Genomic DNA, 23,837 nt, shown 5'->3' on the forward strand with positions numbered 1-23,837 from the left:
ATAAAAAGTATCTGATACTTTTGATACACAAATCAAGTATTAGCCAGCTTAGAAACACTCATCCCCACACTGGTGTTTTTCCTGCTTACCTGAGTTGGGCTAGTTCCCTTGGTGGGGGGGACAAAGAATCCATCCTCAGGTCCACTAGCTGCCCCAGGGGGGATATCCTAGGGAAAAACAGAAACACGGAGTCCTTTTTAAGTTGTTAAGGAACTTTGTTCTAATGAATCCAAAACAAACAGCTTTATCTTATTCCTAGCCTGGGTAATGGGAGAAGACAGGAGAAGCTTCATTGGTAACAAAATGTGAAATATCAAAGGCAGACAAAAACACTTGCTGCATTTTCACAGGCTGCCACCGACACACCCCTGATTATCTCATTCTTCTTTTCCCACCACCGAGACAGAAGTATCAGATTAAAGGAAGGTCTCAGATCACCTCCTCTTTGAGGAACTCAGAACAGATGGTGTTGATAAGGTTACTAACCCTGACTCTCATTTTTCCTTCTTTCCAATGAATGGTAAGCATCAGATTAGAAAAAGAGCCTAGGCCCTCTTCCTTGTGGAGACCTTAGGATAAGATGGGGAGAGATGAAGAGAAGAAAAAGATCCCTAGCTTCCACAGAAAGAAAGGGAGAGAACTTTTCAAGGATAAGAATTCTATATACCAGCTCAGGAGGGAGCTCCAGATCTTCCTCCACATCCCAGCCACCTCCTTCTTCCTGTCCTTTGCCAAGACCATCATCCCCTAAACCTTCTGTAGCCTCCACAAACCCATCTGTAAGGAAAATCCAGGTTAAAAAGGTTCCTTTTTGAGGAAATCAAAAGGAAAGTAAACTGTTGGGATCCTAGATGGTCTAGAAGCCTGTATAACGACCCCAAAATCCAATCAGTCCCTGTCCATCTCCCAGAAAAGTCCTACATTAGCACTCTTACCTTCATCCAGCTGCAGCTCTGCATCCTCTCCCCAACCCTCAGTACCAACAGTGTCAATGTCAATGTCAGCAGCCAGTGCTCCTCCCTTCCCTACATAGGAAGGGAACAGAAAGGAGCTGGTTATAGCCAGGGAAGACTGATATGGCATTCTCCATAGGTAAACTGTACCTTTCTAAAGTAAATGCCAAGGTTCTGCCCAATTATTATTTGTTTTTATTTTTCAGAGCAACCTAAGGAAGGAGGTAGAACAGGTGGTATGACCACTGAATTAAGAGACTTGTCCAAGGTCATTCAGCTGGTAAAGCAATAAATCTGCATTCAAACTCAGATGTTCTGAGAGTAAGTCTAATATGTTTGCCAACATCATATTGCTTCTCCTAAAAACATAATTAACAACCTTTTTAAAAATATTTCATGACCTTAACACTTTATTCAGTTTTCTCTACAAAGTCCCTCCACCCTTCCCCTCCTGCCCCCAATTATAATGCATGGCTTAATGAGAAACAAGCGTTTTAAACAGTCAGGAAAACTGGACTTATGAAGCTCTGTCATTTCACTAGTTATGTGACTTAAGACAAGTTATTTAACCTCTGTTTTTCTATAAACTGCCCACTCTCTATAGAGTTTTGTGGGCTTACATGAGATAATAGAGTCTAGCATAAGTTTGAAACTTACAGGTATCCAGTAATTTGCTACCTTCCCCTTCACTGAAGCAACTTATCTAGGTTACATTTTCTAATACTTTTATCTTTTTCACAGTTCTCTGAGACTAACTTCACATCTTTTTGAGAAAGGAAAGAGATGAAAAGTTCCCTCCCACTGACTTCTTTTTGTTCATATAATACTGGAAAAAAACTCTACTTGGGCTAGGAAAGGGGAGCCCTCAAAGTTAAGATGTTAGATTTCACTTGGATTATTTTTTAGGCTGATAGTAGGAAGAAACTTTTAAAAGAATTTTTTATTGGCAGAGCTCTCAATAATTTATCATTTGAGTACAGAGACATTCATTCAACCATTCATTTCTGCTTCATCTGTTTCCAAAGATTAAATGGCTTATAATAAACAAGGGTCAGATACAATAAAATTAAAATTACTAAACCAAAGACAAAAAGACAGCTAAGTTTTAAAAAGGGGTGGTGGCAGAGAGAAATATAGACAATAATTATACTAGAAGAAAGGCAGTTCTGTGATCCTTGGCAGAAAAAAGCATCAGAAATAGGTTCTTTCTCCTCTCTGCTTTTACATACCTACATGGGTACAAGTTTTTTTTGGGGGGGCGGGGAGTGGGGTGCATAATGTGTTCAGAGCAGAGCATATATGGTAGGCAGGAGGAGATGGAGGAAAGAACAGAGCTGGGAACAAGAGCTATGTAGGCTCCTACTTAGGAGAAATTAACTAGAGGTTATAGCCAAGAAAACAGGAGGACGGGAATAGAGGTAGTACCCACATGAAAGAATTTGATGCAGCTGAATTGCATTTTAAGATTATATGTCAAGAATGATAAAATACTAAAAAAAAGATAAAATACTGAATGGAGAATGTACTACATCTATAGCAAAACCTAAGGAAGTACTCCAAAATGTTAACAGTGGTTGCTAGAAGTGTGGACTATTTTCTAAATTGTCTTTAATGATCTCAAAATGCTTTTATTTGGTTATTAAAAGGCTGTGCCATAACTCTATGAAGCTTCTACAGAAAAAAGGACATCAAGCTAAAAGCTAATGGTATCCTCTAGGGCAGTTCTACAAAAAACAAAAAACAAAAAACAAATGAACAATAACAATGACAAAAATAAAAACATGACGAGAGAGGTGGATATTTACCCTTGCTGGCAATGGAGCCTTCAAAGAATCCTTTGGACACAGTCAATAAGGGCCAGTTGGTATCCAGTGGCATGATAGGTGCAGGCGGCTGGAGCAGCTTGGCATTAGGGTCAATGTCTGGGATCTGAGAAGTGGAAGAAGGAAAGAGGTTAAAAGCAAAGTTCCCAGGAGTCATGTAGGGGAAGGATATGGAGGCTGCTCTGATCACATTTGTTTCTCTGCCTCTCCTGATAAACAGAGAGGAGAGTGACATTTGTAGTTCCAAACTGCCCCAAGATCTCAGAGTTACTCCCACAACCAGAGACACTCATGTAAGCAAAGACTTACTGTCTCCTTCTCTGGATCAAAAGTCTCCTTCAGACTCACAGCTTCTTCATCTAAGCCATGGGTAGCAGCTGTGAGATAAGCCAGTGACTCTGTAGAGAAAACAGGCTTTGTGATATAGGCAGGTTCACTTCCAAGTGAATGCTACAGTGAAAGGTGGCCTCTGAGATGATCTCCCAGCGATCCTTGCATCCTGGTATTCATGTCCTTGCAAATCCCCTCTCCTTGAGTATAGGCTGGATTTACTGACTTGCTTCTAATGAACAGAATATGGCAGAATTAATGGGATGTCACAAGATTAGGTTACAAAGGCTGTGGCTTCCATCTCAGGTGCCCTCTCTTGCTCACTTACACTGAGGGAAACCAGCTGCCATGTTGTGATGTGGAACAGATGTTGTTCAGTCAACAGTCAGCAAGGACCTGAGGGCTGCCAAAAGCCATGTGAACGAGCTTGGAAGCAGATCCTTCTCTAGCTGAACTCAGATAACTGAGGCCAAGCCACTATCTTGGTTGTAGCCTCATAAGAGACACTGAGTCAAAGACACTCAACTAAACCATGCCCAAAACTAAGATAATAAATGTTTACTATTATAACCTACTAAGTTTTGGGGTAATTTTTCTTTACACAGCAATAAATAACTTTCACATTGCACATCCAGTTCTTCAATAAACTACGTTGGTTCTACTTTCAATATATACCGTGAATCTGACCACTGCTCAACCCACTACTCTACTGCTAGAACCTGCATCCAAAGCACACCTTTCACCTTTCCTGTTCCCGACGTTTCTCAGATGCTTGGTTTATTTTGATTTTTCAAGAAACATTCCTTGAATATATAATGAATACGCAAACAAATGAGTAAAACCTCCAGACTTGAAGTAAAGGAATAAAATTCTAATGGCATCCAACCAACCACATTTAGTAGGATGTATGTACCAGTACCTTTTAAACCTCCTGTCTCCCCCACAACTATTAACTATCTTCTAAAGATGTCTTGCCAGACAATATTCTGGCTGCACTTCCATTTGGCTTTAAAGAAAGTCTTCTAAGCACGGCAGGAATGTGCTGTCTCACCTGAAAACATGCACAATAAAGGGAAATCCCTCACCACTATATGTGAGTGATAGCTCATCATGAAGAGAAAATACACCCTTAAAGTCCCCAAGAAGCTGGGGAGTCCTGGATAGATACTCACTCTGCCCACAGTTCTTCAGGATCCGCACTCGCTCTGACACATCACCCAGGTACAGGGCATTCTGATAATGGCCACTCATGTCCTTTCGAATCTCGGCTACACCAAGTCAATAAGAAACATCAAGTTACATCTTCTCTCTTAAGTTCTTTCTCTCCTCTATTTTTTCCCTCCTTCCCCAAGGACCCCTCTCTTTCCATTCTTAGTTTCAGAGGCCTCACCAATCTTCATCATCTTGCGCAGTTTCTCTAGGTTGCCAGTGATAAGGTACAGGAAGGAAAGTTTGTCAAAGTTTTTAGTGCGCTGATAGCACATTTCCACAATCTGGTGGTTCCCCTGTAGCAGGGCCACTTCTCCCAACTTTTCCCAGCAGTTCTTGTCATCCAGTGCTTTGGCTGCTTCCAGAGCAATCTAAAGAATCCCAAGGGTCAGAGTCAATAAACTGGAGGATACTGTGCCTCAGAATCAAAGGCAGTCAAAGAAATTGCCTCTAAACAATCTCCAAGGAATTCCCTTTATTTTCAATCACTCTTGGCTTTCAGTATAACTCTGCCTATAAAAAAGTCTATCAATAAATCGTCCTTTTGGAATCATAGAAGAGTCATATCACATTATCATTTACCTCAGAAATTTACTTTTGTGACAAAATCACATCTTAACCAGTCACTTAGCTATTTATCTCCTACTCACCAAGTTTGAAGATTCTCAGGGATATTAGAGAAGACAGAAGAAATAACTAAAGAGAGGCGCTCAGAAGTGGAAAGCCAATTTTCCCTCACCTGTCTCCCTGTTTAAAAGTAATGCCTGTACACTCTGGGTCTCAACATTTCATCTAAGCACCAGTCAGTAAGAGCAAGTGGTAAGGAATAATGAGATTTTTCAAATTCTACGCTATCTAATTCCTGGTCCCAGAAGTTAGTGAATCCAGACTAACTGAGAACAACAGTAATAGTAGAAATGCTGTGATAGAAGACAGAAAAAGATAGAGGTTGGCAAATAGTAACATAAAGATGGCACAATCTAACTTTAAAAAAATCCCAAAATTCTATTACACTGGCTAAATAAGTAAGCCCAGAATAATGCCTTCCCACTACCATACTAATCTCTGTAAAACAATACGGGGTTTATGACCTCATATTTCCCTCACCTCAATGTTTCCACACTCCAATGCCAGACTAAATCGAGTTTTTTCATCCTTCACAAAGTGCAGTGCCACTTCAGGATAGCCCTTCTTTTGGAGATAAGCAATGATGGATTGGCCTACTAGTTTGGCATTCCTCACCATGTGCAGGACCTAGACATTTGGGTGGGGTAGAGCAAGGAGGAACAATCACTTAGAGGAAAAATGGGGTACTGCCCCTCTCAATACTCCTAGCATGCTTCCTCATCTCATACCTCATCATATTTCCTGTTGATCAGGGCCAGCTTGAACTTAAACTCAGTGGGATCAATGGTGAGTACTCGAGGACGACACTCCCTGTCTAGGCAATATACATTGTTGCCTTTCACCCGTGTGACATAGATGGGTAAATCCAGAGTTCGGATGATCCCATGGTCCCTAAGAATAGGAAGTAGCGGGCAGAATTTTCAGTAAATGAGAGAAGAGTACCAGAACCTAGGAAAAATCCAGTCTTTAAGAAATGGAACAAACCCAGAACACAGACTTTTATCTTCTCATTATACTTTTGTCAAATGCCATTTGAACAATGGAACAGATAAGAAGTGACTCAAAAGAGAGCATAACCAAAGTCCCCTTCGGGGAATGGTGAGAACGGGGGAAAACTCAACCTCCCCAAGCTGAATTCTTGATATTCTCACAAGCAGTGGGGACAACCAAAGCTATAGGCAGAGCCCCCAGTCTTGGGGTTTGTTCATATGAAACTTAACCCCAAAAAGATATGTCAAACCTACTTAAAATTAGGCCTAAGTCACCCCCAAGAGAATCTCTTTTGTTGCTCAGATGGTGCCTCTCTCTCCTGCCAACACAACAAGCAAACTCACCACTCTCCCCCTGTCTATGTGGGACATGACTCCCAGGGGTGTGGACCTTCCTGGCAATGTGGGACAGAAATCCTAGAATGAGCTGAGACTCAGCATCAGGGGATTGAGAAAACCTTCTCAACCAAAAGGGATAAGAGAGAAATGAGACAAAATAAAGTCAATGGCTGAGAGATTCCAGAGTTGAGAGGTTATCCTGGAGGTTATTCTTACACATTAAATAGATATCACCTTTTTAGTTAAGGCGTAATGGAGAGGCTGGAGGGAACTGCCTGAAAATGTAGAGCTGTGTTCCAGTAGCCATGTTTCTTGAAGATGATTGTATAATGATAAAGCTTTTGCAAAGTGACTGTGTGAATGTGAAAACCTTGGTTCTGATGCTCCTTTAATCTACCTTTTAGACATGCAAGTAAAACATATGGATTAAAAATAAATAAATAATAGGGGGAACAAAGGTTAAAATAAATTTAGCAGATTGAAATTCTAGTGATCAATGAAAGGGAGGGGTAAGAGGTATGGTATGTATGAATTTTTTTCTGTTTTCTTTTTATTTCTTTTTCTGAATTGATGCAAATGTTCTAAGAAATGATCACGATGATGAATATACAACTATGTGATAAAAAAGCTAATGTTCATATTGTATGTTGATTGGTTTTATTAATAAAAATTAAAAATAAATAAAAATCCCTCCCCCAAAAAATTTTAAAAAGAAGAGAAAAGGGCAATGATAGGAATGAAAAAGGGGGATATCAATATAGATCTTCCAGTATGAGGATATAAATACCTTTTTAAATGCTTGAATTCCAAAAAAATAAAATTTACCAAAACTGACTCACAAAGAAAAGAAGTCCTACAATCCCATAGCCATTAAATAAAATAATCTGAATTAGATAAAAACAAAACCTTCTCACAAAAAAAGCCTCAGGTCTGGATGGTTTAACTGGCATTCAAGGAAGAATGAATTCCAATCTTATACAAACTCATTAAAAGAAAAGAAAAAGAAGGTACACTACTTGGATCATTAGTCCAACCATGATACAAAAACCTGACAAGGACAGAAAAGAAAGTGAAATTACATGTCTATCTCATTCATAAATACAAATGCAAACACCCTAAGCAAAATATTAGCAAACTGAAACAGCAATATCTGAAAAGGATAAAACACCATGACCGCATTAGGTTTATGTTAGGACTACAATGTTGGTTTTAAACACTAGAAAAAAATCAATTTAATTTACCACATTAATTGAACAAAGGAGAAAAATTACATTACCTCAATATATGCTGAAAAGGTATCTGACCAAATTCAGTGTTTATCCAAGATAAAAATTCTTAGCAAACTAGAAACAGTAAGGAAATTCCTTCCTAGATAACGGATTTCTATAAAATTCTTCAAATCTAAAGCAACTTCACATAATACCAATCACTGAAAGTTTTTTCTTAAAATTGGGAACAAATCAAGAATGCCTGCTATCATAATGTTTAGTCACCATAGCAAGACAAGAAAAATATGTGAATATAAGCACTAGAAAGAAACAAAATTATCATTATTCACAGATGCTATGATTATTTGTGAAAAAATCCAAAATCAAATACAAGTAAATTTCTATAATAAGAGTTTATCAAGTCCCTGATATAAAATCAATTTAAAAACTTAGATTTCTAAAAATTAGCAAAAGTTAGAAAATGAAATTTCTAAAAGGATACATTTACAAATTGCATAAAAACTGTCACATATCTAGGAAAAAATCTAACCAAAGAAAAGACCTCTACAGAGAAAACTATAAAACTTTATTGAAAGACACATCAGAAGACCTAAATAAATAAATGAAGAGCTGTTAAAGTATGTTCACAGATTTGGAAATTTAATATTGTAAAGATGATAGCTACCCCTAAATCGGCATACAGATTCAATACAATCCCAACACAAATCACAAGTTTTTTGGTTTTGAGTGGAATTTTACAAGCTGATTCTAAAATTTATGTGCAAATAGCTGAACAACTTTAGAAGGACTTATCATAAAGCTACAATATTTCAGACAATTGTGGAAGTATGCAAAGAAAGACCACAGAAACAGATTCCTGCATATCTGGAAACATGACTGTATATGACAAAGATGGTACTGCAGAACAGTGAGGAAATGATGGTCTTTTCCTCATTGAGTGTCCTTAAGGAAAAATGTGAAATTGAATCCTCTATCTCATACCATACGTAAAAATTAAGTCCAAGTGGATTATAGATCTAGATAAAAAAGGCAAAACTGTAAAGTTCTTATAATACAGAAAAATAAGGTTATGAGCTTAGGGTCAATAAAGATTTCTTAAATAGAACACAAAAAGCAATATCCACAAAGGAAAAGACTCATAAATTCAATCACATTAAAATTAAGAACTTCTTCTGTTCATTAAAGGACACCAGAAAGAGAATAAGACATGCTATAAAATGGAAGAGACTATTTGTAAAACACAGCCCTAACAAAGGACTGATTCCCAAATATATAAAGAACTACAAAGTCACAAGAAAAAGACAGATAATTTAAAAATGGGTAAAAGAGTTGAATTCATAGAAAAGGAGATCTTGATGGATGGCCAAATGAAAAGGTATGCGATCTTATTAAGAATCAGAAAAGAGCAAAGTAAAATTATAATGAGATAGCATTACATATCTGCCTGATAGGCAAAAAAAAAAAGTCCGGCAAACCCAAGTGCTGATAAGGAGGATGAGCAACGAAACTTTTATACAATGCCAATGGGTTTGCAAATTGGTAAAAACACTTTGGAAAGCAGTTTCACAATACCTAGTAAATATGAAGACATGCATATCCTATAGCCCAGCAACTCAATTCTGGGTATACATGCTGAAGAAATGTGTGTACATGTGTCTTAGAAAACATGCAAAAGAATGTTTAAGAGTACTGTTCTTAATAGGCAAAAACCAGAAATCGCTCAAATATCCTTTAAGAGTAGAATGGATAAATAAACTATGGTATCCTCATATAATGGAATGTTATACAACAATGAAAATAAATAAATTGAGCTACATGGATGAATCTTATAACAAAACACTGAACAAAATAAACAAAATATAAAATACATTCAACATGCTTCCATTTACATGAAGTTCAAAACCAAGCAAAACTCAACCATTTTCTTTTAAGAGACATACCAGCTGATAAAATTATAAATAAAAGCAAGGAAGAAATTTACCATATAAGTCAGAATAATGTTACCTTTTATGATCAATAAGGATCACATAGCAAGGGCTTCTGGGGTGCCAGAGTTGTTCTACTTCTTGTCTTGGGTGGTAGTTACAACAGATGTTTTAGTACATAACTATTCATTAAATTACATATTTATAATCTGTGTATCTTTTTAATATTTACATTATATTTCATAATTTTAAGAACTGAAAAAAGAATGTTTTGATGCTCCCCCTAGTTCATAAATTCCAGGCAAGGCTTTTCCATGAAAAAGCTTATGGGGCACTTCAGTTATATCTTGAGACAGGACAATAATTTCAAGAAGCCACCTTCTTCCACTTGGTATATCAGATAATTTAACTTACCCAGTGGTGACAGCATATTTGATGTGGTTGCTTGTGGTATAGATAAATACCCCACTTTCATCCCAGGCCCCACTCTTGACACGAATGTTCTCATGAATGTTACATAGAGCTTCCAGTTTGCGGTTACAGATCACAATGGCTGTAAGAGGCAAAGGGCATGAGTGTTCTGCTGGATGAGATGAGTGCAGTAGACTGGAAAGGATAGGGGGAGGGAGGGACTAGTCTCTAAATCAGGGTGGATACAGTGACGGCTTACCATGCTTGGCCAGTAGTGCTACATGGGACATATCTGCTGACCAGATAACATATTTCACCTTGGAAATCTTCACAGATGCCAGTGTCCTGTGATAGAGGAAGGATAAACATGAGTGGACCTGATTCCCTTGTCACAGACTATAACCTAACTCCTTCTCATCCTCAAATTAATAAGAAACTTCATTTCTTAAAAAGATATCAAATAAACATTCCTGTATAGCAGCTCAAGGAATTAAACTTTTTGACTCACATTATGCCCTTCCCTCTCCTCCAACTGCTTGCCCCCCATTCCCATGTATTGCTAAGGTTTTGTTTATGTCTCTATTTAACACTGATCTGTAAGTTCCTTTAAGTGCAGGAAATGTGTTATTCATCTCTGTGTCCCTCTCATTCTAAGGCCTGAGACCATTCTTTATTCAGAGTAAGTGCTCTAAAAACAGGCATCAAATAAATAGGCTTCTTACTGTAATGCCATTGTGTATGTGCAGGATGGAGAATACCATGGAGGGAAAAAGTGGCTAGAAAAAGTCTTGGAAATATAGTACAGAAGTGGCCAAGCCACTTGGAGGTAAAACGAAAAAAAAAAGTTCCTACTAAAGATGTCTACTCTTCCCCATCCCTGCCTGTCTTCTTAGGGGCACCTGACATGTTACCGCTTCTGCTGTACGTCAAAGAGCGTGATGGAGTCTGCATCTCGAAGCAGGAGGTTGCCTGTGCCAGCATAGAAGATCTCGTCACAGTTGGGCACCTGTACCTTCTTGGTAATCTCATTCTTCAGATTTTTGATCAGAAGCTGAAGTGAGTATTAAAAGGTGGGGTTAAGAGAAGAAGTGGGAATGTGTACTTAAGATGATGACAGTTGATACCATTCCTCAGTTTCAATAAACTAAGTTTTTTTTTTCCCTATCTAAGTCAATCCCCACTTCAAGGTAGACCATCCTACCAAGACCCTGTCCAAGGGCCGTAACACATCTTTTTTTTCTTCAACTTAAACACCCTGAGAAGTCCAACCAATGTCTGACTTACACAGTCAATCAGAGAGAAAAACAGTGCTTCTTCGGCTTAAATTTTTAAGTATTATCTTGTGCTGGAACCTATTACATTTCAAAAGACCAATGAAGGTGGTGGATAAGGAGAGGGAGGGGCAGACATCTACTCTTCATTCAGCTTGCCCATTTCAAATCTGATGCTTTTTTTGTCGTCATGTTGTCAAGAGTGACTTCAGTTTGGTTCTTAAGCTAGAGGCACCGTGATCACCATCCCTATCATTATAACCAATTTTAAAGGCTTTCTTTCCAGGGGGAACGAGGTGGGGGAGGAGGTAAAGAGGGAACTGATACATAATGATCACAGCTGCTCTGGGCAGAGTGGGAGAAATACAGTGCTCTTTATTCTGCTGCTGCACTTACCAAATGAGCTTCCCCTTTTAGACTTAACTCACCGAATGCATCCGATCTAGGACTGCAAACCGATTTCGAGCAACCCAAACGGCTGTCAGGCCTGAGGATCGTTTCCCTTCAGGGGCTGAGAAGAACAAAATCAAGGGCGGGGAGCATGTGGTGAACCACTGGCAAGTGATAGAGTCAGGTGCCTTGGAGCTGCCAGTCTTGCTGGCTGCCACCTTGGCCTCACCAATTCAGCTGCTTCCTAACTAATTCAGCCATAACCTGAGGCTACTGTTGAGTGACTTTCCCCACCAATCCCCTCCAAACTCCAAACCCTACCCCAGCCAAGCCTCTTTTCTCTAGGCCAAGTGGCTGCATTTCAACCAACACCATGTACTGGCAGAAGGGCCGCCCATCTTAGGTGACAGCGCACTCCATCATGCTAACGAGCAGGGCCTCCCTGGCCAAGCTGTGGCACAGCAAGCAGCCTGTCAGTAGCACAGGACCTCCTATCGTTAGGCCTCTGAACAAGCTAAGAGACAGAGCCCCCTCCCCAGGACACAGCTGCTCTGCTGCTTTTAACATGCAAATGCAGACCTCCTAGTAGAACAGGGCAGGGCAATGCACTCACAACTAACTCTTGACAAGTGAGTTCTATGTTGGGCAATATTTAGCACCAAGCTGTTGCTCCATAAATGTCAACCAACCATTCTCATTACCCTAAAGAGAGTTACAAAATGTTTCTCATTCCCAAACATTTCACTGCTGATTAGAATTTTCAAATGAGCATTCCATTCCTTGAGAAACTTCTAGGAGGATAAATTCAAAGATACACCTAAATATCTTTGATAAACGGAAAGAGCATGCTGGCCAACCTCATCCTGTATTTTTCTAACTCTTGGGGTGACAGGAGATTCACAAAGCTAATTATTATCACAACCAGCACTCCCATTTTCCAGGGGCTGGGGAACCACACCATTCAAGGTTTTGCTTTTCCTCTTCCTCCTTTCTGCTGCCTGTCTTTGGGCTGCATCGTTACTAATTAGTATCTTCTTCAAAGGATGGAGAAGAGAAGAGAAAATAAAAGTAGTAACAAAACAAACCTAAGGTATTTAAACTCTATCAATTATAAAACAAATTTTGGGGAAAAGGTAGGAATGGGGTAGGAATGGGTCAAATCATAAGATTTAGTCAGATGTGGCTTCATTTATTAATTTATAGAGGAGAATTCTATTTTACTTTATTGTATGCTGTATGGTGGGGACACATTTCATTATTTTCCATATGAGCATCTGGTTATTGCAGCACTATTTGTTGAATTTGCATTTGTGTTGGTTGGTTGCTTTGCTTTTTTTTGAGGGGAAATGCATGGGCTGGGAATAGAACCCAGGTCTCCTGCATGGTAGCTGAGAATTCTACCACTGAACTACCCTTGCACCCCTGAGGAGAATTTGATTTATGGATATCAAATACATAGAGGCTTTCTCTCTTGCCATGATGACATTTAAAAGAATGATACTAGCAGCAATAATGACATGGTGGTACCCACAAATGGGACCCAGAAAAAATATATATATTCAGCTGGGGTAATAAAATATTTCTTGAAAATCTGCTGATAGGGTCTAATAGGTGAATTTATGCTAGTAAGAGTGGGGACCTGAGGAATAAACCTTTGGCCTGGTGGTTTCTATAAACCCACTAGAGGAAGTCTATTGAAAAGAACACAAGTAAGAGTTAAATCTGTTCTGAGAATCAGTTTTGTCAGCAAATTCTAATAGTAAGGGCATCAACAAGGGATGGTGGTGATAGAGGAAGTAGGCAGGGGTCTCAGCTGGAATCTGGGATCCCAGGTGGGGTGTGGAGTTGTTAGCAGCCTCATCTTTTTGACATACAAAGGAAGCAAATTGGATTTGGATGTGAATGGGAGGGCATAAATCCCTAGTCCCAGGATGAGACATTCTAAGATTGGAACCACATTTTTAAATAAATGAAACTACCAGGGTGAAAGTCATCTCAGCCGACAATAAACTAGGATAGCATGCTGTGCTGAAAGAGAAAATGGAGAGTTTCTAATAACCAAATTATAAAATATATATATATATATATATAGCAGGGGTAAAAAAAAGGGGGAGGAACATGAATATTTCACACCATGGATGCCTCTGATGCAACTGTCAGCAGCACCTGCCAACAGACAAGAGTGATGTGACCATGGCCTGGGAATGGAACGTGAAAAAACTGAAGAGGAGTGATGACATGGGCGGGGAGCACTGAACGCAGAGCAGGGTGGACAAAAAGAGCACCTACCATCAGGATTCTGAGAGTCAGCATCCTTGGGGATGGTATACAGGTCATAGGTACTATTCTCTAAATTGCTGGCTCTCTGTAGAAGGAGGAAATTAAATTGTTAGTGAGAGGTACTCAAGAAACCAGTTTATTTTGACAGAGAACACAATTCCAATACACAGATAACAATCTGAAACTACACTTTTCTCACCCTTTACCCAGAAGTCATTTGAACGTTTCCACATCTAAGAATTATAGGACTCTTTGTCAAAGTAGTCAGCAGTTGTGCTACTTTATTTATCCTCCAAAGATGCTGCTATTATTTGAATGAAAATAAGGATTGCACTCTGGTCCACAAAATAACAGACTAAGACCTCAATATCTTAGTGTTCAACCTGAAGTATACTCATTAGCTTAAAAGACTACTTGAAAGAAAAAAAAAAAAGACATCAAGCTAGTTTAAAGAAAACTGCCAAGAGAATATGGAATTGCTAGACTGAAGGGCTGGGATTAAACAATAGAAGTCAAATACCGGAAGAAAGGTTTTAATACTTTGTAAGTTAGCACTCAGAGCATGAAAATTAGAAGGCTATCCCCTCCCCACTTTTTTTCTTGATTTGTGTGGTAAGAGTACTTGGTAAACCTAGGCATCCGGGCTGAAAGAAATCTTCACCTTTTCTCAAAATCACAGCTCTTCTATTTTTACCCAGGTGGAGTGATCAAATTACATATCCACTTTGCATAGAAAAGATTTAGTCCTAAATATTCTCTCAAAGCACTTTTAATGGTCTGGGTCATTCATCTTGAGGTATAAATTTAGAAGTTGTTAGCCTTATGAAAGATACATATTCACTTAATAACACGTTTCTGACAGCTGGAGCCTTCCTGGTTTTAGTGTTTATTGTGTCAGTCTTTCAAAATGACCAATAAATAGCTTCAAAATAGCCAAATGAAATTCCCCAAGGGCATGAGAGGGAGAGGACATAAAAAATGAGGAGATCCTAGGAGGACCCCATGGCTTACTTACTGTACACAGTAGAACTGCATTTTCTGCTGGATTGTATGACATATTGAATACTGGAAACTTGGAACCACTGGAGACAAATATAGAAAAAGAAAAAAGCAGGAAAAAAATATAAGGATAGAAGGAAGAAAGGAAATTATCCTTATACCTCTTACTTATGCAATCTTTACACATATACTAATTATGTTTGCTTGTATGTTTGTTTTTTGTATGCCGTATGGGAGGGTCACATTTCTTTATTTTTCCATGTAAGTACCCCGTTACTGCAGTACCATTTGTTGAATTTTTGTTTGTTTGTTTTTTGGGAAGTGCACGGACCAGGAATCAAACCTGGGTCTCCTACATGGCAGGCAAGAATTCTACCACTTAACTACCTTTGCACTCCCATCTAATCATGCTTTTATAAAAATAGAATTTTATATTCTTCCCTTCAAGGCTTGGGGACTTCACTAGCTCAGCTTTGAACAAATAATAATTTTTAAAAAGCAAACCCAAGTACAACACAAATTATTTAACAGAAGGTAAGGTAAGGATTCACTGTAGTGAGTAGCATGAGCTCTGGTTGGATAAAGATTCCTACACATAACTGCAGTGGACACCACAGAGTAACATGATGTGCTCTGTTCCTGGCTGGCTTTTTCCTGTCCTTTGGAGTGTTCACATAAACCTATCTTTTTATTGGAGTGATGCTGGAGGGTGGATAGCAAATCCACAAGCCAAAGTTTGCCACCATGAATGTTTTAGTATGCTGATGCAGCTGGCTTTCCAAGAGGACACTTCCTTTTGCCAGGCATCCCAGAGGTTATAATTTCTTCAGAATTAAGAGTTTCCAGAGACATATATTCTGGTTCAGAGTTGTATACATTTGCTGGAAAGCAAAGGAAGAGTTACAGAAATGAAATGCCAAATAAAGACAAAAAGTCTGTCACCAACTTTAGCAACTCCCTACCAGGAAACTTTCCCTGATTTGCAAGAGAACTGGTAGATTGTGGCAGTATGATTTCCTCTCCACAGGGTCACTAACATTCTCAACTGGAAGATTCCCATTCTAATCGTTGCCACCTCCTTGCCCAAGATGCTCCTATGGTTTAAAATGAGCAGCCTCATCCATGGTGATCTCATTTACGACAGGAGATTAGACCCAAAATAGTGTTGGAAAAAAACAGTCTTGTTTATGGGTATTGTATTACGGCAGTTTATAGATATCGGATGGGAAGGACTCAAATAGATATCTGCACACTGACGTTCATAGCAGCATTATCCACAATTGCCAAAAGATGGAAGCAACCCAAGCGTCCATCAACAGATGAACAGATAAACAAAATGTGTTATATACACACAATGGTATATTATTCAGTGGTGAAAAGGAATGAAGTTCTGATACACATGGCAACATGAATGAACCTTGAAGACATCATGTTGAGTGAAATAAGCCACAAAGGACAAATATTCTATAATTGTACTCAAAGAATAATTTGAATAAGCAAATTCAGAGTCAGAGACTAGAATCTACGTTATTGGGGCTAGAATGAGGGCAGTGAATGGGGAGTTAATGCTTAATTGGTTCCGAATTTCTGTTTGAGGTGATGGAAAATTTCGTAACACACCACTGAATATAATTAACACCACTGAATTACATACTTGAATGTGGTCAAAAGGGGAAATTTCAGGTTGTATAAATATATTAATAGAATAAAAATAAAATTTAAAAACCCACAGGACTGTACAACACAGTGAACTCTAAACTATGGATGACAGTTAATAGCAGGTCCATAATAATATTCTTTCATCAACTATAAAAAGGGTGCCACACTAATGTAAGGTGTTAATAAAGAGGGGGTGAGGGTGGGGGACATGGGAAGTCTATCTACTGCACGATTTTTCTGTAAATCTACAACTTCTCTTTTACAAAAAAAGCTATTAAAAAAAAAGAAGAAAAGAACACCTGGCCACATACTATGAAAAGCTCATTTCCAGGTTCTATTTTTTTAAAATAGAGTAAAATATCATGTTGTTTACAAAGAGATTAGATTTTAAGACCCCTAACTTTTGTTTAAAATCCATTAAGCAAAAACAATCTCAGCTTTCAGAAGTTCAATAAAAGGACTACTTCATTAATTCCATTTGAATTATCTTAAAAATTTACTCATTTGAAAATATTTGGTTTTCTTCACATTTTTTGTATGGGTTTTCAAATATAAAACTATAGGTGCTGTTGATAAAGCATATACACTTTTTTTTTTGGGGGGGGGGGTACATGGTCTGGAAATCAAACCCAGGTCTCCTGCATGGAAGGCGAGTATTCTACACTGAACCACCTGGGCACCCTAGCACAAACACTTTTATCATGTGAAAAAGTAATTCCTCAAGCCATAAGTTAAATAAAGTTAAGTTACATTAAAAAAAAAGGGGGGGGGGTTGGAGAGAAAAACATCTGATTTACCTCCGCAACTGCATAACAGCTACATCTTTGGAGCTGCTGAAATCCAGCTGACGCAAGAACCGGTCCTTGACATAATGTAGCATATTGCCATGAACAGCATAGGCCGGCCGTTCCCGTTCCAGTTTAAACACAATCATGCCACCATCGTGGCCTGGAGCACAGGCAGAAGGAAGAATTAGTGTGGGCAGGGAAAAATAAAAAGCTGTAAACTGGAGATACCTAAGGATTACAACTGGGTATGCATGCTAAAAACAAAGTTAAGGCACCTGAATACATCCCTTATTTACCAAAATTTTCACAATTCTTATAATCTTTATTCAAATGAATCCCTGTGAATCCTTTCCTAATAGTATATCACACTACCACAGTTAGACAGTCCCTCCTCTGGGTTCCCCCAGTGTTTTGTACAAACTTCTATGATAGCACTTATTTATGTTTATTATTCCCACAATACTATGAGCTCCCAGTAATTATAATAATTTATATTCTATCCCCAGACCCTAGCATATAACAAGAGTGTAAAAATATTTGCTGAATTAAAGGATGTTAGCTTAAGAAGCTTTTTCGGTTTTGTTTTTTTTTTTTTTACATGGGCAGGCACCGGGAATCGAACCCGGGTCCTCGGGCATGGCAGGCAAGCACTCTTACCTGCTGAGCCACCGTGGCCTGCCCTCAGTTTTGTTTTTTAAAGAATGTTTGGCCTTTTCCCTACTAGCATCATCTATTCCTTAGAAAAACTGTCCACCCTTGGCTTCCTATAGTCTGCTCGTGACACATATGCCAGAACATGTCACTACCCTGCTTAAAACCTTCCAAATCCTTCCCATTCATTCAGAATAAAATCTTAAATTCCAACCACGGCCTACAAGGAAGTATAAGATCCGATCATGGTCTCATCTCCTAATACTTATCCCCTTACTCACTGTGCTCTATAACCAGCCTCTTTTATGATCCTCAAACATGCTATGTACCACCTCTAACATCAGTCTTCACAGTTGCTTTTCCCACTTGCTCATTCCACTTTACTCTCCTGACCCCCCGATATAGAATAGAATAGCAGTTCCCACACTCAACCCTAACTCCCTTTCTTTTGCTCAATTTTTATTCAAAATTTCACCACACGTCACTGTGCATATTCATTGTTTTATTGCTTATCGCTCTACACTAGAAATAAAAGCTCCATAAAGGCAGGGACTTTATTTTATGCACTGCTGTAACACCAGCAGCCAGTGGCACTCAATACATATTTGCTGGATGAATGAATAAACCAGCTTCCAGTTCTCTCTAGTTGGAGAACTCCAAGTGTCCAATATTAGTCTCCCAAGTCTTTAGGAACTAATCAAAGAGAAGGACTTGTTCAGTGGATCTTGATGGAGAAAGAAGACTAAAAAACTACTACTCCAAGAAGACAAGGGGAAGGGAAAGGAGAAAACTCCATCTCAGTGGCACTGAGAATTCTACCGTATCTCCTTGTCATCATAGTACAAATTTACTGCAGAATAAGCTAATGGAGAATCACTCCCAAGTCTTATAAATATGATCTAAAGTAAGGAAAAAGGGAAGAAATGACCCTTACCTGCAGCAAACAGATTGAGATTGGGGTGGGCAGCCAGGACCCAGAAACGATCATGATCCCTGCGAAAGGTCTGAACCCCAGTCCTTGGAAAGAAAAAGGCACACAAAGAAAAAATATTAATTTCTTAAGAATCTTCAACCTATCACATACAGGAATACTAAGTACTAAAACAGCAAGCTGAACAAACTATTAAATCAGGGACAGTAAACCACATAACCTAAGTAAAGGTAATCATGATAAACTACCAAGGAACAGAAAGAAGATTTAAAACTGACCTATTATTTTGATATTTCAATTTCTCCCTATTAATCATGTTTTCTACTGTATTGCTTCCATTTCATATTATTACTTCTCAAGCATCAGAATTAGCGGGAAGGAAAATAAGAAACATGCTTAAATTTAGTGTACAGAATGAATACATACGGAGATTTCTACTTGACCAAAAATTTGTAAATGCTGGCTTAACTCTAAAATTTGTAAATGTCTTTTAACTCTAGATCTAGTTTCATAATATATTAATTTGATTTTTCTACATGACAAAGATGTGACAGGTAAACATAAATATCCTAATCTCATTTTTCAAGGTCAGAGTGAGAGACAGTAAAGGGCCTTCCCCTGGGTTTGGTCACACAATATCAATAATTCCCTTACCGTTTAGACATATCCCAAACTCTGATACTTTTGTCCTCAGAATTGCTGAGGATCAACTCTTGGCGAGGGTGGAAGACAGCACAAGACACGTTGTTGTAATGGCCTCGGCAGGTATCAACCTCCCATGCCTTTGATTCTGAAGGACAAAAAAGAATTCGGTCATCACAATTCCTTACTACATAAGTTTGGGATGTGGCGATATGACACCATCTTAACCAAATGCCAGGTACTACAAAATGCAATGTTAGCAACTGCTATGTAATAATGCAATTTTCTTCATTTAAGTCTCTTAATGTTACACATTTATTCTTTCATTCTGATTTTCCTATCAATTATAACACCCACTTTCCATCATTCTTTATCCCCTTACGCTGTTTTATTTGTCCCTATCATTATAAAATGTAAGTCGCATAAGGCAGAGGCTTTAGCCATTTTAGTCACCACCGTGTCACTACAGACTTAAACAATGACTAGTAGAAAGTAGGTACTCAAATATCTGTTGATTGAATAATTCTTACTCTTATCTCCGTTCATACTCCTTAAAATCAGGATGCCATCACAAGAAAAAAGGGAAAAGAGCAATTTCTATACCCCCAAGATCAGCACAAGGTAAGGAAAACAGGTCACAAAGCCCAGAAGACCTGGCTGCTGGACCTTGCTGGCAGCCAGTAGCCAATTTCTTAGACATGGTGATACTGTCATTGCTTTACTCACCATTCATGCGCCAGATCTTCACCTGACGGTCATCTGCCCCAGATACAATAAGGGGCATTGTGGGATGGAAGGCAGCCCAGTTTACTCCACGATCATGACCCTGCAGAAAACCAGAAGTGGTTCTTCTAAAATGGCTTGATAACTGCTGACTCAGAGAAAATCAATGAACTATGCTGATGGTCATAAAAGGTGTCTGATATTTACTCAGCATATGAAAAGATTCAAGGGACTATGCTGCTCTAAGATTTTGAACATGAGGGTTATCATGTCAATCTATTCAATATTATCCCCAAATTTTCATGAAATTCCCAAATCTTTCCACCCCCAAATTGTCACTTTTGCATTTAGAACATACTGCCTTGCTTTATTACTTATCTACTCATTTCTCATTACTCCATCCAATCATTAGTATCTAAAGAATAAAGACTATTTTTATAATGTAAAGCAGCAATTCTCAAAGTATGGTCTGGAACCCCTTGGAAAGTTCAAGACCTTTTTAGGGGGTAATATCAAAATTATTTTCATAATATTATTAAGATTTTTTTTACCTTTTTCATTTTAATTCTCTGCTCAGCATACACTGGAGTTATCCAGAGGCTACCTGACTTGATGATGTCACTGCTCTGACAGTTCATGCAACATGTGCTTGGCTATTTCATGTTCTAAAAATTCCTGTTTTAATTTCTAAATATGGTTAAAATCGACAGGAATAACCCACATTAACAAATAAAACAATTCTCTGGGGCCTTGAATACATTTCAAGAGTATGAAGAGCTACTGAGAAAAAATGTTGAAGAACCTATACCCTTGTTCTTTTTTTTCTTTTTGTATACTGTATGGTGGGGTCACATTTCATTCTTTTTGCGTGTGAGTACCCCGTTACTGCAGCACCATTTGTTGAATTTTTGCTTCTCGGTTGTTTGTTTGTTTGCTTGTTGTTGTTTTTTGGGGAGGTGAACAGGCCAGGAATCAAACCCGGGTCTCTCACATGGCAGGTGAGAATTCTACCACTGAACTACCCTCACATACCCACCTCATTCTTTTTCATATAGTTGTACTCTGTACTGTGACAAGGCAATTCTAATTCAGCAGTGTTTTTGAGATGAATCATACTGTGGTAAAAAGCACCCAGGTTTTGGAATCAGATAGATTCAAGTTCAAATGCCAGTTCTCCTTAGATATATGTAGACTTTGGAAAACTGCTTAATTTCTCTAGATCTCAATATTTTCATCTGTAAAATGGAGCTAATAAAATCTATCTCAGTAGATATTACTACTTCAGTTATGAGGATTAAATTAGATAATTTAAAAAAATCTAGTTTCTTTTCCTTACACTTTTCTATTTTCCCACCATGCCAGCAAGTTATCTATACATGGCTTATTCTAAACAATTTTCACTGAATTATTTTTTCCCTCTTACAAAGAGGCTTGAAAAAGGGTTCTGCTTTTGGATGGTGATGGTGCCTGTACCAGGCTTTTTCCCTCTCCACCCGCTGAATTTATAAGGTAATACTACTCTCTGTATTCATTTCTCTGTTAGCTCACACTATTCTACTTCCAGGGCCTAGAACAGCGTCTGGCACTCAATAAGCACTCCATAAATATTCGTTGAAGGAATGAATAAATAACAGCATGTTGCCACTGTTTCACTAAAGGAGACCCCATATCCAGCCACTTGCTATAAAGATAAGTACCTCCAGCACGTGTTTCACCACAGCATCTGTAGTTCCAAACAGATCAACCCCAGTTATTCCTCTCACATCCGACTCCACAGCACCAGGGGACAAGTTTTTTTTCCTTAGGCCTTTGAAGGGATAAGAAATGGGATGAAAGATGCAAACATAAGATATCAAAAAGAGCACAATAGAAGCACAGAAAGGAATAGCAGCAGACTGACATTAAAGAAAACGAGGAAAAGAGACTGATGAGGAGAGAGATACTGAAGAAAAGAGACTCAAGAGCTCCAATTTCTTTCTAAAAATGTTAAAATATTGAAGTGCATTCACGCCACCCCCTCTGCTCCCCTAAAATAAACTTAACAGATCAATACAACTGCGATTTCTTTGTAGGTGAGGTCAACCCAAACTCAGCTATTCTCTTCAACAAACCTCAACCCAAGATCTGTCTACTCCCAATAATGCCCATTTTCCATTCTTCAATGCTTTGGAAAAATGGCCTTAAATGGTAAACATTCAAATCCTACTTTTAACTTTATAAAATCTATAGCACCTTTTCTTTTATTGTCTCAAAAACTTTTAAAGCCATTTGGGAAGGCCACAGCTCAGTCTTTCTGAAACTGAAAATCCTTCAGGCAAAACATGGGGAAGTTCCAAGTGGGTTAGGAAAACTGGACCTATGAAGTACAAAACAGTTTTTTGGTGGAAGATCTGTACAACTAGGGATTATATAAAAAGTATACTCATATCTGCTATGGACTCCAAGGTTGGTTATAGATCTGACTGCATGCATTATGCCACTGAAACTATTGGAGGGTTATCTCCCTGGAAGGAATTAGTCCATAATTTTAAAGCAATGGGAAAAAGCCACCAGTATAAGAACAGTTTTATTTATATAGCACCCAAATTTATGTCAACTATACCCATCTTTAAAAGCTAAGCGCTATCAAACCTTCCATTTGAAAAGTACTTTGTGATTTTCAAAGCACTGTTACTTATGTATTTTGATCCTGATAACAACCCTTTGAAGTAGGCAAACCGGTATGTTATACCAGTTTACAGCTGTGAAAAGAGAAAAACTGGGAATAAAATACTAACTTTTGAAGTATATGAGGGGAAAGCAGAAGATGAGACTACCTAACACTTGTAAAATTAAAAACAATTATCTACAATAGGGGGAGAAAACGAAAAACACATCACTGAAAATAAAACCTAAGTAGTTTCAAACTTAAAATTTGGTATCAGAACTATATAACACTTTAATTTCAATGACTACATTTATATTCATCATTTTAAAATTACAATATATCTCTTTTTCTATTAGAGTGGTGCCTAAATAGCAGTGGAGAAGCAAGAGCTTAAAAGGACATGACTAAAATAAAAAAGCAAAACAAAATTTAAAAAAGGACTTGACAGCTTTTATTACTTTGTCCCTGTCCAAAATTAGCATTTAGCCAATAGATAAGAGGAAAATAAAGCTGATTTTTTTTTAACTCACTCTGACAAGGTTTCACAAAATACATTATCATAGGGATGCCTCCTTTCATCACTTATTTCCCTTGTTCCTTTAATGGGATCTGTCAACTTTAAGTCTGGTGTATGAAACGGATTAAAGGGAAGACACAAAGACAGACAGCTGTGAGGAACTTCACTTCCAATAAGCTTCAACAAACACATTAAAAGGGAAAGCTGTATGACAGAATGGAAGTCTTTGCTGTACTTGCATGTAATGATCCAGGAAAAGGGGAAGGACAAAGACAGATGAATAATGACAGAGAGTGAAAAGATACTTAGCGAAGAAACTCTGTGCTTTCAACAAGCCACACACTAGGACTAAACGACAGATGGAAAATTTCTACAGCAGCTACCCAAATCCAGAGGGAAGAGAGGACACTCTCAGAACGGACCAGTTTGATGCATGCCTCTCAATGGGGATCAGGGGAAGCAGTAAAAAGAGAGGGTTGAGGACAGGATCTGGCAGCAAATTAA

At 38.3% G+C, this 23,837-nt stretch overlaps 1 protein-coding gene across 2 annotated transcripts in view; it reads right to left on the reverse strand.

Moving 5' to 3' along the window:
• The window catches only part of COPA (coat protein complex I subunit alpha), a 56,133-nt gene that overhangs the window by 13,149 nt on the left and 19,147 nt on the right, over positions 1 to 23,837 (reverse strand). The window contains exons 7-26 of one of the 2 annotated variants that reach the window (XM_077156626.1): positions 21,867 to 21,976; positions 20,173 to 20,272; positions 19,459 to 19,594; positions 18,808 to 18,890; positions 17,232 to 17,382; positions 14,792 to 14,858; positions 13,786 to 13,861; positions 11,535 to 11,617; positions 10,747 to 10,886; positions 10,095 to 10,180; positions 9,839 to 10,004; positions 5,671 to 5,833; positions 5,423 to 5,569; positions 4,497 to 4,686; positions 4,279 to 4,374; positions 3,086 to 3,174; positions 2,759 to 2,882; positions 936 to 1,025; positions 668 to 777; positions 90 to 167 (exon numbers count right to left, since the gene is read on the reverse strand). In XM_077156626.1, the coding sequence (XP_077012741.1) occupies positions 90 to 167; positions 668 to 777; positions 936 to 1,025; positions 2,759 to 2,882; positions 3,086 to 3,174; positions 4,279 to 4,374; positions 4,497 to 4,686; positions 5,423 to 5,569; positions 5,671 to 5,833; positions 9,839 to 10,004; positions 10,095 to 10,180; positions 10,747 to 10,886; positions 11,535 to 11,617; positions 13,786 to 13,861; positions 14,792 to 14,858; positions 17,232 to 17,382; positions 18,808 to 18,890; positions 19,459 to 19,594; positions 20,173 to 20,272; positions 21,867 to 21,976 (2,285 nt within the window). The remainder of the gene's footprint in view (positions 1 to 89; positions 168 to 667; positions 778 to 935; positions 1,026 to 2,758; positions 2,883 to 3,085; positions 3,175 to 4,278; positions 4,375 to 4,496; positions 4,687 to 5,422; positions 5,570 to 5,670; positions 5,834 to 9,838; positions 10,005 to 10,094; positions 10,181 to 10,746; positions 10,887 to 11,534; positions 11,618 to 13,785; positions 13,862 to 14,791; positions 14,859 to 17,231; positions 17,383 to 18,807; positions 18,891 to 19,458; positions 19,595 to 20,172; positions 20,273 to 21,866; positions 21,977 to 23,837) is intronic. The other variant, XM_077156627.1, reaches the window with a different exon arrangement.

Source organism: Tamandua tetradactyla, chromosome 4 (assembly GCF_023851605.1).
Source record: "Tamandua tetradactyla isolate mTamTet1 chromosome 4, mTamTet1.pri, whole genome shotgun sequence".
In the NCBI taxonomy this organism is placed as follows: Eukaryota; Metazoa; Chordata; class Mammalia; order Pilosa; family Myrmecophagidae; genus Tamandua; species Tamandua tetradactyla.